Source organism: Protopterus annectens, chromosome 3.part1, assembly GCF_019279795.1.
Source record: "Protopterus annectens isolate FY-2018-M chromosome 3.part1, PAN1.0, whole genome shotgun sequence".
NCBI classification, from domain to species: Eukaryota; Metazoa; Chordata; order Ceratodontiformes; family Protopteridae; genus Protopterus; species Protopterus annectens.
This window is the reverse complement of record NC_056732.1, coordinates 819,620,751-819,638,883: the sequence shown is the minus strand read 5'-3', so window position 1 is coordinate 819,638,883 and position 18,133 is coordinate 819,620,751. Positions and strand designations below refer to the sequence as shown.

The following is an 18,133-nucleotide window of genomic DNA, read 5'->3' as shown; positions in this document are numbered from 1 at the left end:
TCTGGAGTACTGCAAAGGGGCAGGATGTGACACTGGTGAACATAGCCAACATCCTGGAGTACTTGGCGGAGCTCTTCCATACAGGCCTGTCCTATTCCTCCATCAAGATACATGCATCAGCTATTTCAGCAGAATACAGCTTGAATCCTCCTGTCTTCTCATCCTCTGCTCAGACAGTTTCTGAGGGAATTAAAAATGTAAAACCACCCAGGAAACCTCCATTGCCAGCATGGGACTTGAACTTTGTGCTAGAAAAGCTGACTCTACCTCCTTTCGAGCCAGCAGCTACAGCAGAATTGCAATACTTATCCTGGAAGACTGCTTTCCTGCTGGCAATAACTTCAGCAAGAAGGGTCTCTGAACTACAGGCATTAATGGCAGTACAACCCTTCCTGATCTTCCATCAAGATAGAGTGTCCTTGAGAACAAATCCTACATTCATGCCTAAGGTGGTATCCAGAGTCTCTTTAAATCAGGCTATCCACCTTCCTACATTCTTCCCCAATCCACAGAACAGGGGAGAAAAGCTCTTACATACCTTGGATGTACACAGACAATTACGCTACTACCTGGACAGGACAAAAAACAATAGAAAAACTGACCAGCTTCTGGTAGCTTATGCAACAGGAAAAGAAGGAAAACCAATTTCTAAACAGACAATCTCCAAATGGATAAGAAATTGCATTAGATTTTGTTACTCCTACCATGGAAAGAAAACTCCAGAGAACATCAGGCCTCACTCCACAAGGGCCACAGCCAGTACCACAGCTTTCTTACGAGGAGTGGCTACCAAGGACATTATAGAGGCTGGTACTTGGACCTCCGTGCATACATTTGCCAAGCATTATAACTTACCTCTATATTCTAGATCCCGTGCTGGTTTTGCCACTGCTGTTTTGCAAGGGATCCTGACTACACCATAATCTATTCTCATTTCCTCCTCCCCTAGTTTAGCTATGGTATTCTACCCATTTGTTAAGACTGCAGATGCATCCTTGAAGGACATAGTACAGTTTTGTACCTACCATAAATGTAGATGTCCGAGAGGAATGCATCTGCAGTCAGGATTACCCACCCTCCTTCCCCTCTGAGGTACTCCTAGGGTACTTACCAATCTTCAGCTAGCTTGGGGGGGATCTATTATGGTGTATTTGTTTGTATATATGTACATACATGTTTATTTTGTGTGTTTGCTCTCTACTATTTGGAAACTTTGGCATGTATCCAAATTTAGCCAACTAAGAGGGCACCTGGCATCTGGGGCAAGAAACACTGAGGAAAATGGCGTCGGCTGATGCCTTTATACCCGAAGAACTGCTGCAATGACGTCGGGTGAAGAGCGACACCAGCCGAAGCCAGACCCAGACTTTGGAATCCGGCCGACCGAAGGGCTGCCTGACGACAGGACAACCCATTTGTTAAGACTGCAGATGCATTCCTCTCGGACATCTACATTTATGGTAGGTACAAAACTGTACTTTCTTTGTGTTTCACTGTTGCAGTCATCACACTTGGGTTATCTGCCTGCAGGTAGACCCCCGCCGGCCCGAGTTCCAGAGTCTTAGGATTTTTGCATCAGATGCTGTCGCCTCTTCCATGAAGTCAGGTCGTCATGGGTATAAAACATGCAGCCAACGCCATTACATCAGCTTTTCTTGAAGTGTGGGAGCCCGAAGCAGAAGCAGTTCGCAAGTGACGGTCGGCCACTTCCTGAAATTTTCGTTTTTTGAGCTTCAAACGTGAAGTCTTCTAAAGCTAAGTACCCCATTGGGGATCTTTTTTCTTGCTCTAACTGATGTCAGAAAAAGTCAACGGTTGTCTTGCCTGTGGAAAGCAAATACCTCACAGAGATTTTCATTCTTACTACGTCATCTGTTTAAGCCCAGACCACGACGTTCCTCACTGTAGATTTTGTGCCTTGTTTAATGCCCAAAGTATTCGTCATCGGGCTATCTTTGTTGCAAAATTCTTTCGCTCTCATTCTCCGTATTCCGAAATGGCTTCGATAAGCCATCTGACTACCGATCTTCTGAAAAAAACATAAGGATAGAGACAGACCGCATAGCTCCAAACCTGCCGACGATGCTTCTGTTAAGCTAGTCACCAGTCCGCCGGTACTCAGTGAGGTGCTTTCGCAGCCCCTGATACCCACTTCTACAGATTCGCAGGCCTCTGCTGAGACCCATTCGGAGTCCCATATGCCGCGAAATGCTTTTTCGACCATGTAACCTGCGGATGTCTCTACCTTGGATGGGTCCGGAGTGGCTGTGCAGGCACTGGCTTCTGAGGGTGTATTCCAACCTCCTGATGTTCGCATTAAACCAAATGATTTGTTTTTGACTAAAAGTACTGAGTTTTTCAGACCCAGTGTTCACACTACACCTAGAAAACCAACTACCAAAGTGCATGCTCAAGCCCCCTTGCCACAGAAACTTCTTAGAATGGCTGAAGACCTTATAACTTTAATTAGGGGAAGCCAGACTTCCCCCTCTAAAAGACAAGGAACTGATTTTCCTTCTGATTCTACAGACCATGAGTCCAATTACTCTGATCCCTCTGATTAAAAGGACGTTCCCTTATTTTCCTACGAGGATTCAGATGCAGAGGATTCCATTCCCTCTGCCTCCCCTCCAGAGGACTTTTCTTTTGGTGAAACCTTGCATACTTTAAGAGAGCATTTCCACTGGGAATGCCAGGACTACCCTCAGTCCAAAAAGAAACTCTGAGAATTTTTAGACTTGCCTCAGCACAGGCCTCTAGCTATAACCCCTGTCCTGGACATTGTAGATGATGTCTTCATGGAATCCACTCTTACTCCTGATACTTTACCACCGGCTCCTAGAAAGCCTGGCAGGTACTACAGAGTACCTGACTATTACAAATTTCTCTTTAAAAGTCCCACTGCGGATCCAGAGACTATTTCCCAGGGACCTAAAGGCATTAAGGCTGCTACAGCCAAAATCCCTACCCCTTCAGACAGAGATTCTAGAGCTTTAGATAGATGCGGTAAGAAGGTATATACCTCTGCAACTCTTACCATCAGGGCTTTGAATTGTCAGTTTCACATGTTGAAGTACCAGCAGCATATTATGGAACTAATTAAATAAAAAAATTAGTTGCTTCCAGATTGTACAGAAAATAAAGATTTACAAGAGTTATTGCATTCTGAAAACCAAGTTAGTAAACATACTTTGCACTGTGGTTTTGATGCCTGTGAAGCATCTTGCAGGGCTGCTGTCACTGAGTCTGTACTGAGAAGGCATGTTTGGCTGAAGGAGCAAATCTTGCCAGACCATGTCAAAGCAAAATTAATAGATTCTCCATTAAACCAGGAAAGTTTGTTTGGCGCAAAAGCAGAAGAAGTTCTTAAAAAGATGGAGGAAAAAGCTAAAGCTATGCAAACTGTTAAAGATTTCTTACAGGTGCAGCCACCTAGATTCAGTAGGCATTGGCCTTCTAAAATCTGGTCCTTTCCAGTCCCTCACAGGCATTCTGAGTCCAAACCCAGGGGCAACAGGCCACCAAGACTACAGTCTCAGGGTATTCAGAGATCTGAACAATGGAGTGCTCCCTCCTCTAAAACAGGGAGTGGTAAGCCACCCCCTTATGGAAAAATTTCACAATGACTTGTCTATCTTGCTTCCCAACAAGGCCGAAATACTTGCACCCCTAGGAGGAAAACTCGCCCTGCATGCAAAAAAACTGGATGCCCATTACCCAGGACCGATGGGTCCTAAACATTGTATCCCAGGGATACAGATTCCAGTTCCACTCACTGCCAACCCCAAGCAGGTTGCCAGACCTTCCTCTAAACCAGTGGGCAGAGGCTCAAAAGCAAGTACTTTCTCTTCTCAGTGTCAGGGCAGTCAACCTGTGCCAATAGCGCAAAGGGGACAGGATTTCTATTCCATACTGTTTCTGGTGCCCAGAAAAGAGGGCTCTTGGCACCCTATCCTAGATATGTCAATTCTCAACACCTTCTTGGTGGTCCCAAAATTCAAAATGCTGACTCCAGCTGCTTCCGATGCTATCCAAGGATGCCTGGCTAGTCACCCTAGACTTAAAAGAAGCTTATCTGCACATTCCCATAAGGGAATCTTGCAGGAAATATCTTATGTTTCAGGGCAGGCTCTATGCACTATCAGTTCTCTGCACTTCCCTTTGGCTTATCTACTGCACCCAGGGTATTCACAAAGTGCCTGGCTCCAGCTATTGCATACTGTAAGCAGAGAAATATTCAAATTTACTCATACATGGATGATTGACTGATTCAGGTGGACAGTCAGGAATTGCTACTTCAGCACCTGTCATTTGTAAAGAGACTTCTAACTTCTCTGTGGTACACCATCAACAAAAGGAAATCACAACTGGTGCCCAGCCAAAAGATTGTATTCCTGGGAGCAAGCTTGAACACAACTTCCCAGATGGCATTCCTGACACCAGAAAAACAGGTTTATTTGACAAACTACTTCAAACTAATGGCCACCAAAACCCAGCTATTTGCAAGAAAAATTCTGCAAGCCCTAGGGTTCATGGCCTCATGCATTCTTCTAAGTCCATATGCAAGACAGCATATGAGGAAACTTCAGTGGTACTTAAAAAGTTTCTGGTGTCAACATTCTTGGGACCTTGAAACACTGATTCCTATCATTCCTTGTCTAAGGGTAGAGTTCCTTTGGTGGGCAGAGGCATGCAACCACAACAAGGGACTTCTTTTCACTCAATCCCTCGCTGCCCAAACCCTGACAACAGATGCATCACACTATGTGTGGGGGGCTCACATGGCAGGCAAATGCATTCAAGACAAATGGAGCCCAGGGCAAATTCTCCTGCATATCAATCAAAAAGAAATGTTAGCTCTACAGAATGCTCTGACAGCCTTCAAATACCGTATCCTTCCCGGACAACTCCGGATAAAGACAGACAACACCACAGTTATGTGGAACATAAACTAGCAGGGGGGACTCATTCCTACCCATTCTGCAGGTTAGCCATGGCCCTGTGGAAGACAGCCTTGAGCAACCAAGTGCACCTGCAAGCTCAATTCCTGCTAGGCAAACAAAATTCACTGGCAGACGGCTTAAGCAGAAATCTGCTGGACCCACACGAGTGGAAGCTGGACCCCAACTCATTCAAACTTCTAATCCACAGGTGGGGGACTCCAGAGATACATCTCTTTGCCTCCCCCCAAACCATCAATTGAGCAAATTTTGCACCAGAACTCCCCACAGCCAAGTGTGGAAAGTGAATGCCTTATCCTTTACATGGGAAAACCTCTCACTTTATGCCTTTCCCCCTCTGCCCCTCCTCTCAAAAGTACTACTCAAGATCAAACAGGACAGGCCAAGGACAATCCTTATTGCCCCACACTGGCCACGCTAGCACTGGTACACACTCCTATACAGTCTGACAGTAGTGCCACCCTGGCACCTACATCAGACCCCCTCCCTGCTGTTCCAGCAGGAGGGACAGATTTTGCATCCACAGCTGCGAACCCTGAACCTTGCAGCCTGGCTTATTCCCTGAATACACCACCAGCAACCCTCCGCAAACAGGTGGTGGATGTCATCCTTGAGGCCAGAAGGCCTAGTACTAGGAACTCCTATTCAAAAAAGTGGAAAAAATATTGTTCTTGGAGCCAGTCTCAAGGAAAGGACACAGCTGTGCCCACCTTACCTCAAATCTTGGATTACCTAGCAGAGCTACTCCACAAAGGCCTATCCTTCTCATCTATTAAAATTCATGCCTCTGCCATCTCAGCTCATTACAATACTGAGTCACCTCTATTTTCACACCCTCTCATCAAACAGTTCCTGAGAGGAGCTAATAATTTAAGGCCCGGAGGAGAGCTCCCACCCCTGCCTGGGACCTTAACATTGTACTAGAGAAGCTAATGCTTCCCCCTTTTGAGCCTGCTGCTGCAGCAGAGTTAAAATTCCTCACTTGGAAACCAGCCTTACTTCTAGCCATCACTTCAGCAAGAAGAGTGTTCGAGTTACAGGCACTAATGGCTGTGGAACCCTTCATTATTTTCCATGCGGACAGGGTTTCCCTCAGGACTAACCCATCATTTATGCCCAGGGTGGTATTCAGTGTGGCTTTAAACCAATCCATCCATTTACCAACCTTTTTCCCTAATCCTAAGGAGAAAGGATTCTGCACTCCTTGGATGTCCACAGACAGCTCAGGTTCTACCTTAACAGAACTAAACCTTTCAGAAAATCTGACCAGCTGCTAGTCAGCTTTGCTACAGGGGCAGAGGGCGAAGCCATTTCAAAGCAAACCATTTCCAAATGGATAGCACACTGCATCCATTTATGTTACAGGCACCATGGAAAACCTACCCCACAGGGGATCAGAACTCATTCCGCTAGGGCTACCTCAACCTCTACAACATTTCTCAGGGGAGTCCCTACCAAGGATATCCTGGAAGCTGCAGCCTGGAGTTCTGTACAAACCTTTACCAAGCATTACCACTTACCTATTTTTTTCTAAATTCAGAGCTGGATTTGCCACAGCAGTCTTACAAGGCGTGATAGCCAGCCCCAGTACTTCTTGACTGCCTTCACCCTTCCTCAGCTTTGGGAATAGTGCTGTGGCATATCCTTGCCTGAGGGCCTCCCATGAACTACATAGCTGGGGGACTCTGACTCATAAGTGAAGAAGAATGAAAATGGACAACACAGATGGCCAAATTATGGTAAGTATGCAGCTTCTAATTTCATATACTACTCTTGATGTACTTAGAGTTAATTTTATCATGACTGAATTGTTGATTTTTATTTCTACCCTCTGTCACACCCATTTTGTTACAGACCTATAACAGCAACAGTAAGCATTTTTTACCATGAAAACTATTGCTGTATTCTTTGAATACCTTTGTTAAATTCTTTTAGCTTTTTGCTGCTAAATTGTATTTGTGACATGTAAACTATTGGATACTTGCCCTTTCTTCCAGTTTTAAATGCTTTCTTTGCACCAAAATCCACAAACAATAGCAGTATATTCTGCTTCTGTCTGGATTATCATTGTTCTATTAATGTTGTCAAACGTTTGCCTGCCCTCTACAAAGCCATGTTGATTCATATATATCAATTTTAGTAACATCATTGCCATTTTCTTAGAAAGTATAGATGTTGACAGTTTAATACTCATGGTTTAAAATTGAAATGGGTCTATAAGAAGCTGTGTCTGAAGGATCTTTACTGTTTGGGATATTACAGCCACCACAGCTTTTTTCCAAGATGCTGGTATTTTAAAATACTGATAAAAACCCTCCAGATCTTTACCACTTTTCCCTCCTAACTTCTGTTTGTTGCTAGATACTTCCCTGTTGATTGATTTTTATATTGTCTCTTCCCCATTTGAGATATCAATTGTTGTGGCTCATTTTTCTGTAAACTTGGGGTAATTAAATATTTCCTTTTGTTCCACCTATGTTCACTTTAGTACTCTGCATTTCTTCTTCTTCTTTCGGCTTTTTCCGGTTAGGGGTCCCCACAGCGGATCACCTGTCCGCTCATGATTGACAGTGGAGTTTTACAGTGTTGAGTTGCCAGCCCGGCGCCCAACCTTCCACGGAAGGCACACACACACACACACACACACACACACACACACACACACACACACACACACACACACACACACACACACATGCACTCACACCTAGGGCCAATTTAGAGTGTCCAATACACACCTCTCAAATCCTCGTATTCTGTAATGATTTAACCTTTGTCAGCCCCTGTAAATAATTCCTATTACTACTTTCTCATATGTTTCCCTTTTATTTTAACCCTATTTTTAAACTCTATATTCATTTTATCCCACTCACCACCTGAAAAAAAAATCTATCTTCCATAATAACTATCAATAATAATTTCCACTACCCACTCCTTAAATGCCTCCCTTTTTAAGAAGTAGGGAAGTATCAGTGTCTCATTTTACTTCATTTCCATGCATATTTGTCTTGATTTTTGTTAGTGCATCATCTAAAGTACTTATTGGATATGTGTCAAAGCTTTCAGTTAAATAGAAATGCTGCTGTGAAAAAGATTATATCCATATAAGCCCAGTTATCATACCTTGGGGAATAATTTGTAAATTATGTTGGATTTCTTACTGATGAATTTACATAGTCCATACTAAGTATTCTCATATTTCTTTAGAATTTTACCCTCTTTTGTTATATTTCACACGTACTTCCTCTAGGTCACTCAGTGCATCCTCACAATTGCAGATCAAGTTCTAGTCCCCATAAATAAATAATATTCCTTGCTGAAAGTAGATTATTTCTCCAAAATGTTTAAGCTCCTTAAGAGCAGTTTTGGTGGAATACAGGTACATGTCAAATAGCCCCTTACAATCACAAATCTATTGTTGTCTTTTTTTTCTTTCTGTTTGTTGGAGCCCTTCTAGTAGTCATTATTATTTTTGTTTTCCTTTGCCCTGATATTATGTTGAATATCCATATTGAAATCCCTTGCTCTTTTTTATCCAAGTATGTGTCATGCAGCATTGCTATTTGTATCTTACATTTATTAATATAATTCAATACTTTTATTGTCTATATCTGTAAGGCCATTGGGATTCCACGATAATGTGGACAGAGTAGCCATTATGATAGAAAAATTATATTCCCACCTGTTATACATGATTTGTTTTGAATGATTGTTTATAACTTTTGTGTTACATGCACATGCTGTTTGTCAGGCTGATCTTTTATGCAGTTGTTGTTTTTTCATCTCTTAGGGCCGATAGCCTAGTACCTACCTATGAACCTATGTAGGAAATTCACTCCGGGGATTACATTAGTAGCCCTGCTAGACAGGGGTCCAGGAAAGTAAATATTTGTGGGAAGCAATAGCCAGGGAATCGTTATGGCTAGGCTTGTATAGGCCCTAGGGCCGATAGCCTAGTACCTACCTATGAGCCTATGAATCAACCCAAGTGTGATGACTGCAACAGTGAAACACGAAGAACAGTAGCACAGTTGTGTACACTTACCATAAATGTAGATGTTCGAGTGTATTCACTTTTGCAGTCCTGGTTACCCTCCCTCCAGCCCCCTGACTTTTCTATTCTTTCTACCTATCCTCTTTTTGGCCATATCTTATGGCACTGGTATTTAATTTTTACTGGAGGTGTTCCACACCATGTAATTGCTAACTATTTTGGGGGCTCCTGACATCTGGGCCAAGAAAAACTGATGTAATGGCGTTGGCTGCATGTTTTATACCCGTGACGACCTGATGTCATGGAAGAGGCGGCAGCATCCGACGCAGGAATCCCAAGGCTCTGGTATTCGGGCTGACTGAGGGCAACCTGCAGGCAGATAACCCAAGTGTGATGACTGGAACAGTGAATACACTTGAACATCTACATTTATGGTAAGTGTACACAACTGTATTTTCCTTCCCAGCCAGCTTTTGCACGAGTTAAAATTCTGAGATTGCATTTTTCACTGTAGCTGTAAACAAATGCATATGTTTCAGAAACTATAAAACTTAAGATAATCTGCACCCGCTCCTCTTCACAATAGTGATATTATAACATGTAACACTGATATAACAGTAATGTTGTATTGAACAAGTAATTTGATATGTACATTTAATTGTTATACTTATGCAGACAAGTATTAATATCTCTGTAACCATAGTAGATAGACCCCAAATGTCAGTACGACTTATGTTCATGTAGATATGCTCTTCATTTTGCTGCAGAATAGTTTTGTAGCTGTCACTCTGTTTTTTTTACATAGTTGCGTAATTGTGAATGGTATGCATATTTAATGATCAAATAAATATCTCCAAACCACTACTAGTTACACATCAACTATTGGTGCAAACGTTTTTCAGCATCATGTATGCTTTCATTTGATAGCATGGAGTGCCATATAAACAATTTCTGGTTCAAGTTATTAATATCGTTATTAACATACATCACACATTTTATAATATTTTTTTAAAAATAGCTAGTATTTTTCTGGTACTGAGTATCCAACTTGTCTGAGGAGCTATCCCTGACCTCTACAGTGACTGGGTATGTGAAATGCTGTTCTACAATGCATTCAGGAGAACAGTGATTGAGATATTTGCAGAAATATATTTATACAGATATGCATATTCCATTACTAAGCATATATAACTACCTGCAAAATTGTAGCAGCCAGATAGCAACCATCAGTGACAACATTTCAACTTTTATGTAATCTTTCATTTGATACCATGAAGTACCATATAGACGCTATCTGGATGTAGGTGTTAACAGAAGTATTAATATAGCACAGATGCATAATTTGTCTTAAAAATAATCAGATGTTTGCGCTTACTGACCACTGTATTTGGCTCAGTTGACAATCCAGACCTATGTGCTGAGCTAAACTGTGAAATGCTCTTCCACCTATTGACTAGTAAATGTGTGCTGCAAGCTTCCGCATACTTATGGGTATGGTTTGTCCTAGAAGATTTCACATTTACATAAAAAATGTCCCTCTAACTAAAAAATATGCAACCCCATCCCATGTTTAAGCTGTTCATGTTCTTAATCATCTTCTACTTTATAATGCAGAAACAACTCCTTTATGGAGAAGTGAACAGCCCTCCCAACACTACCATACAGCACAACAGGATCTGAAAGCCAGAACTGGTTCATAAAAAAGGGTATGGCGTTAACAGATAAAAACAGTGATGCTGTTTGCCAGTATATGTAGCTGAGTCAAAATTTTCCCTCTGTCGTGTGTAGACTAACTACTCCAAGAGAAAATACGAGTTAAATACATGGGCATTAACCTTGTAAGGTTCAGGATACGTTCCCACATACAGTTACTGTCATACAGTGTCACAACAGAGATTCCTTTAATAAATGATTGATATGTATGGGACACTTTTCTGACCAATCTTATAACATTTTCCATATCTGTTGTGTAAAGTTATCTACTTTATTCTGTCACGGAGTAATATATTTGGTCTTGGAGTTCACACCTTCCCTCTTTGCTAGTGCTTCCTTACCTTAATATTCTGTCAAGACTGAAGCATGGATATCGGAAATTGCTGTCACTGCTTTGACTGCCAAGTTGATCAGTCTTCCTTAACCCCCTTTCCATTTAACCTTCAATTCTCATTTACATACATCTGTCTTAATGCAACTACAGTACCACTATTTCTAATGAATTGACACAAGTACCATTCTATTTTTATATCCACAGTTTTTGTAGACAATAGTAATATGTTTTAGATGCTCCAATCAGATGATTAAATAAAAGAGAACCTCAAGATCTCTGCTGTCAGCAAAAAATACATGAAATAAAAATCATTGTTTAACCTCCTTATTTAATACAATATGCGGTAGCGTTGTCGCCTCACAGTAAGACGTTGTCCTGTTCGATTCTCAGCTAGAGCGTCATCTGTGTGGAGACGTGCGTGAATGGGCGTACCTTCATTGAAGGTTGTGCTTCAGAGCTGGCAACACGGCACGTAAAAATCTACTGCCAATCATTAGCAGACCGGAGTTCCGCTGTGGCGACCCCTAACCGGGAAAAGCCGAAAGACACAACAACATTTACTGACCTAATGCTACTATTCTCTTTATCAGTTCAGAATTTAACATTTAATAATTTGACTTTCTAAACAAACTGAAGTATGAAATGCTAATGTTTGCTATTACTGACTTAACTCTAATTTTCACTGCTTTGCTGGAAACATCAAAACATAAGTGGGACATGAGGGGAAAGTACTCACTGGAATTGTTACTAGTCTGGTTTGGGTTAAAAAATGCATGCCATTCTTGCAGATAGACTTTACTGTTCTTGTACTCCTGATGTTCCATGAATCTTCAGAATAAAGAAGGATGTGCAGGTGGCAGCCTGACATTTATTTACATCAGTCTGGAAGCACAAAATGGAATGCAGTCAGGTAGGGCAGTTGTAAGGAATGATTGACATCTGACAATCTTACTGGTTTCTGCACCTTGACGTCTGACATAACAGTGCAGAAACTAATCATGTTTTCAGCTATCCGTTGACAAACCTTGCCATTATCTATTACTAACTGACTTCCAATGGACAGGATAAATCTGAAAAAATTCCAGTTATTTAAAAAAAAAAGATAAAAACAGATACAGCACATGAATATGTCAGCAGATGTGCAGTGGCTGCTTTGGAGAACAGCACAAGTGTACACCACAGGAGATGGTTATACTCTGTATACTTGCATATAGGTAGTAGTGTTTGCCAATAAAATTACAAAAAAATCTACAAATATTTTAATATGTTTTTCTTATTGAACAAATGCAGAATATGCTGACCACATTTGTGCATGTGTAAACTCTTGCTACATAGTCAACAGTGTGTTTAAAGTTCCAAGCACACTGGCGAGCTGTAGGTGTGGAGGAAGTAATGTTTTGGGACAGTGGTGCTGTAGTTAATGACCGATGGCTTACTAAGACAGCTCTACAGAACAAGTGAGTTAAAACCAGATAAGGATGCATTGTGTCTTCTCTTTGGAGTTTTCATAACCTTTTTTTTTTTTTCTTGCTGGAGTCTGCAGTTCCTACCAGTTCCCAAAAAGACTGATTCTGTGCTTTATGTTCAGTACCTGCTATGCTGCAGTCTTCCTGTGCCCCAGAATAGGATTAAGCAGGTACTGACAAGAAATAATGTATGAACAGCAGCAAGAATATCTTCTGTGTCCTTATCTCATGAATCAGTAACACCTGCAACTGTGCAGGTAGAGCATTTTTATTTTCATATAGTTTAAAAACAGTGACTTTTGGTACTGAAACTTGCGATAGATGTGACCTATTCATAGGGTTATAGTTGTTACAAGGCATATGAGCTGGGAGACCATATCTGCCTTGCCAGTACCTACCCTTAGGCCTTACCTCCCTTTTTAAGGGGAGAAAGGGCAGTGATCTTGGGGATGAATTTATGAAAACCCATACAGTTTCCCAGCTCCTTTTTAAAGGCAGAAAGCAATTCTCACTGCTTAACCTGGAAAAGATGTTTGTTGCAGTAAAGGGATCTACACTATGTGACAAATCTATCCCTCCACCTTGTCTTATTTATTTAATTATTGGAGTAGATTTATATCTCTTGCCCTTGTGCTAGAAGGACTGTTTGATTTCTGGAAGTATAAGAGTTCTTGAAGTACTGGATCTATTAAGGCCTCTTTAAGCAAGGAGCGATCGTCTTAAGCAATCAATATGGTACTGAATATAGAGATACAACCTGCATCCTCTGTTGGTACCTGAGATATTTCAAGTCCTTGGTCTTTTTAGTTTAGAACTAGGTTTTTTAGCTACTTCATATGCATAATAAAGTACACCTAAAGGGGACATTGTACTTTATAATATGTGTAATCAGTGCAGAGTACAAGGAGATGAGGATGACTTTTGCTGTAGAGGCAATACCTTTGGATATGAGCTGTGCAAGGTAACTAAATTTCCTGCCCACCATTACATGATCCGGTGAGAGGGAGCTATCCACCCAAGTACTCTGGTCTCTCACTACCTTAACATTTTTAAGTGGTTTGTTTTCTATACTATAACTGGAGCTAAGGGTTGCTTACTGAATGTGACAGTGTTACACTTCTAAGTGTTGAGTTTGAGCTCATTTTTTTGTACATTAGCTATTGACAAGTGTAAGCTCCTGTTGGAATGCCTGTATGTAAGTGGGGGACTTCACAACTCCCAGCTTACAATCATCTGCCAACTTTGTTAACCAGAGATCCTTATTTGATATATGGAGATGTGGGAAATAGATAAGTAATAGCTGGATCCCTTCTTGCTCTCAGAGGATGTACCCCCTACTTTTACTGCCCGAGTCCTGTCCCTAAGCCAGCTTGCTATCCACCTAACCATATACAGGTTAGTTTGGAACTCCTTCCACTTGTTTATTATATTTCTGTGTGGCATGGTATCAAATGCCTTGGTGAGGTCAAGGTATGCTCTTTAGACAGCTTGCCCACAGTCTACAGTCTGAGTGACTCTCTAAAAGAATTTCATTAGATTCATCAGGCAAGATCCATCCTTGACAAAGCCAGACTGTTGGGGATTGAGTCTAGTAAGATTTTTTGATATCATAACTGACTTAATTAACTAAGATAAGTTCCATGGCTTTGCATGTAAGATGCTTTATACATATAGGTCTATAATTTCAAGGGTCAGTAGTGGCACCGCCCTTTTAGAGTGGCATCATAACAGCTGTGTGCCAGTTAAACAGTCCTACTAACATTAGGGCCAGAGATCTAAATCTGTTCCAGTAAATAAATAAGACAAGATGGAAGGCCAGATTTGTCACACAGCGCCTAGTTGGGACTGCTAATTTAATACATTTGTCTATGTGGGAATAGAGCTTGTCAGCATAACTCTTTGCAGTATCAACATTTTGGGTGATGCATTATACTCACATTTGGAGATTTCTTCACAGAATTGTAGATTTGTATGTTTGTAGTCCTTGAATTCTGTGATATTTGTTTCTGATGACTTAGGGATTTTGATGGAGAAAGTTACTTGTTTGTGATCTGACTTGACCAGTGAGGGGAATACTTTTGGATGGTACATGCAGTTGATAACCAGGTCAATTATATTCTGTCCTCTTGCAGGTTCCTTAATAATGTGGTCCAGGGAAGAGGAGTTTATATAATATAAGAAGTTTTATGTGTAATCTACATCGGTTGCATTGGTCATCCAGTTTATCACTGGGTAGTAATGTAGTTAATATCATCTAGGATACTTATAGGGAGTTCATCAAGAATATTTACTAATGTTATATGCTTTTCTTTGAACATAGAGCGGTTCCTATAGTACTATGTAATCTTATAACTGATCCTATTTACTGTTGTTTGGATCTGTTTAAACTCTACTTGTGGGAGTGGTATCTGTCTCAAGGCAGTGTGGTCTCTTAGAACTGTGGATACACCACCACAGTTTCCATCAGGTGTAAACAAGCAGTAAGCACTAAACCCTGGCACTGAATGAGTGCTCTCCAGGCTCTTAAACCAAGTTTCTGTAACAACATGTACCTAGATGTGCTACTAATGCAGGACGGTCTTGATGTCCAGCAGTTTGTTATTTAGGCTTCTAGCATTAAGTAGAACCATCTTGATATGATCCAGTGGTTGGTTTGTTTTGGAAGTTAGGTTAGGAGGTCCATTAGTTGGACCCTGCCTAAAAAAGGCATGATGTATCTAGCAAAAGCTTTCATCAGTATGTGGAAGCCTTGGAATGAAAGTTGCAAACCATCCCTAGCGAAGCAAATAACAATTGTTGAAGCCAGTCATCTTTTCTTTATACTTTGACATCATTCGTAGTAATGGAGAGATTCCATTCAATACTAGGGTCTTTCATGCATTTGTGACATGCATAATAGAGCCCTTTCATGTCTCTCTGCATATCTCTCACCATTGTGTGCCAAGTCATTTATACCATCATGGTCCACCACCATGTCATAATCATATTTGTCCGGTTTAAGGGTGCTCACAGCCCTTGATATGTAGTCAGTATTGGTTCCTGAAAGACAACTCACCATCACCCTACTTTTGTCCAGTATGTTGAGTATGGGATCATTGTGCCTAAGTATAGAGTCACCAGTCATTAATGCATTTCTGTGTGTGTGTTGTAGATTGCTGTAGTGTAATGGATTTAGGATATGATTTTTTCCTGGTGATTTCCAGCTGTGTTTTCACTAATCAGTGTTGCAGTCCTTGGTTTATACTGGGGTATGCTCCTACTAGACAGTTGAACCTTGGGCAAGGATTTTTAATTGCCTTAGCATATGGTAATTTTGTTTAGGTATGTGCAGAGTGTGGTGTAGGTGAGTGATGCTAACAGGATGTGTTTTCTGAGTCTGTTAGTTTTAGTTCAAAGTCCAGATTATCTACAGATCTTTATAGGATGATGTGGTTGGACTTGGATTTTTAACTTTTTATAGGCTAAACTGTAATGTCTTTCCAACTTATCCATTTGACATACTGCCACCGGACATTTGCATAGAAACTTGTCTACTTAACTTTATAAGGGTCCTGCAACATGGTCTGTCTGACGTCTTGGAACCATTTCTGACTTTTGGATGTATTAATTTAGTTTCCTTTCAAGAATACAGAAGAATACCTTGTCATTTAGTAGTCAAGATAATGCCTGTTATTAAATCTTTACTTCCGCAAACTCTGTGGCATAGAGAGAGAAAATCCTGATTATAACCCAGGCAGTCTGATTTTGATTCATGGCTCAGGTGCCTGTTGGAGCTTACAGAGATGGGGAAAAATGATGAGGCTAAGCCTGCTCAACTTTCCCAGAGGGGGGTCAAGGAATGATACATGGGTGAGACTGAACCGGCAATCTTATGAAGTGGAGGTCAAAACAGACAATGGCAGCAGGGTTGGGTGAGAGGATAGGTCTGGGGGAATGTCTTTCCTTTGGCCTGGGACTTGGACACTCCCAGAAACCTTGCTTCATAGCTCATCACAACCTTCTGTAGGACACCACCACATGTTGAGTTAGAGCCACAATTCATTCACGATAATCCTGCCTCTGCAAGCAGTAGTGCTGGCTTCCTGACTTGCTAATCTCCTGTGGGTGCTGGGTGACAATCTTATCTCAGAGGGGTTAAACACCCAGATGATTTAAATGAGATGGAACTTGGGAGGAGCCATATTTCAAGAGGGATATGTCTTATCACAACCCTGCAAATGAACAATAGAATTGAAAAAATATCTGTATCTGCTGTCCCCATTATTTTTATTCTTATAAGGTTGTTCCTATTTTTTTCACATAGGCTGTCAACTTTTTAACCTTACTGCAGTTATTTGTATGAGTATTAATTACCAGTATAGATTTTCCTTTACTGAGGGTTTGCTTTGCCACACATTTATTTGGAAGAAGAAGTAGTAAAGTGGTAACTGTGGTTTTATGTATGTATACAGACAGTATTTGAGATGGCAAGTTCCTGTTGCCATGGAGAGTCCCTCAGCCATTAAACTATATCAGTCTTATGGTAAAGCTTTTAACTGACCAGCTAGCTGATCTGAAAACTGAATGTGTCTTGTAGGTTCCATTGTCCTTGAGCTTTGTTGTTGTATCGCAGTACCCAAATATGTGTTCAGTGTGTTTTATTTTCTGCTTAACAGGATGTCGTCAAATTCCAGGAGTTATAATCGAAACATTGATAGGTCAGGATTTTCGTATTCTTGTCCACATTGTGGGAAAACTTTCCAGAAGCCTAGTCAAGTAACACGCCATGTTAGAATACACACTGGTAAGTTTTTTTTTTCTTTCATACTTTTGGGTTGAAAATTAGCTTAAGACTTCAGATGATACTAATACTGACTTCTAAATGGGGCTACTTTTATAAAATGTCTTGTTTCCTGTCATACTAGGCACAGTTATGGTCCTGTTTGTGCAGTAACTTATACAGAAAGATGTTGATAATCAGTTCCTTTGTTTGTGCTGTACAGGACTTTCTAACGTATGAGACACAGGATTTCTTGAAGTTGCTTATCTGTTTAGTGAGAAAAATCAATGCTTAACTGGAACTCCAGGTACTGCTTTTAGACCTTGTAGAAAAAAACATGTGACTAGAATTTGCTGAAACTCAGGCAGCCACTCTTGCACTTGGCAGACCAAAAAACAGCCACAATTCAGAGGAGAAAACAGTACAGTTCTGAGAAAACAGTGGAAGCTGATGTTAGTGTTCACGTAGGTTACAAATGTGAAAGTGTATCAAATGAAGCGGGGAGGGCAGAACACTGGTAAAGCATGCAGGTGAACAATGGTAAAGACAAAATAACCCAATTAGGCATTGAAATCTCTTCCACGGAGTTCCACACAATAATGCTGTGAGTGTTTCACTTCTTTTGCTTACTCTATACTTTGCATGGCATCCTGGACCTCTTTGTCTAAACTTTGGCAGCATCTACCGTATTGTAGACAAATGTTGTTTCTTGATCAGTTCTATGTATGGTTGTTATTCATTAAAGCATTGCATATTTGGCTGATGTTCTTCATGTTTCACTGTTGCAGTCATCACACTTGGGTTATCTGCCAGCAGGTAGCCCTCAGTCGGCCCGAATACCAGTCTTAGGATTTCTGTGTCGGAAGCTGTCGCCTCTTCCATGATGTCTGGTCGTCACGGGTATAA

The 18,133-nt window shown here is 41.1% G+C and overlaps 1 protein-coding gene across 1 annotated transcript in view; it reads left to right on the top strand.

Annotated features, from left to right (window-relative positions):
• The window catches only part of ZNF236 (zinc finger protein 236), a 1,651,223-nt gene that overhangs the window by 336,366 nt on the left and 1,296,724 nt on the right, over positions 1-18,133 (top strand). Inside the window, exon 5 of the mRNA XM_044067103.1 lies at positions 17,124-17,251. Coding sequence (XP_043923038.1) covers positions 17,124-17,251 — 128 coding nt within the window. The remainder of the gene's footprint in view (positions 1-17,123; positions 17,252-18,133) is intronic.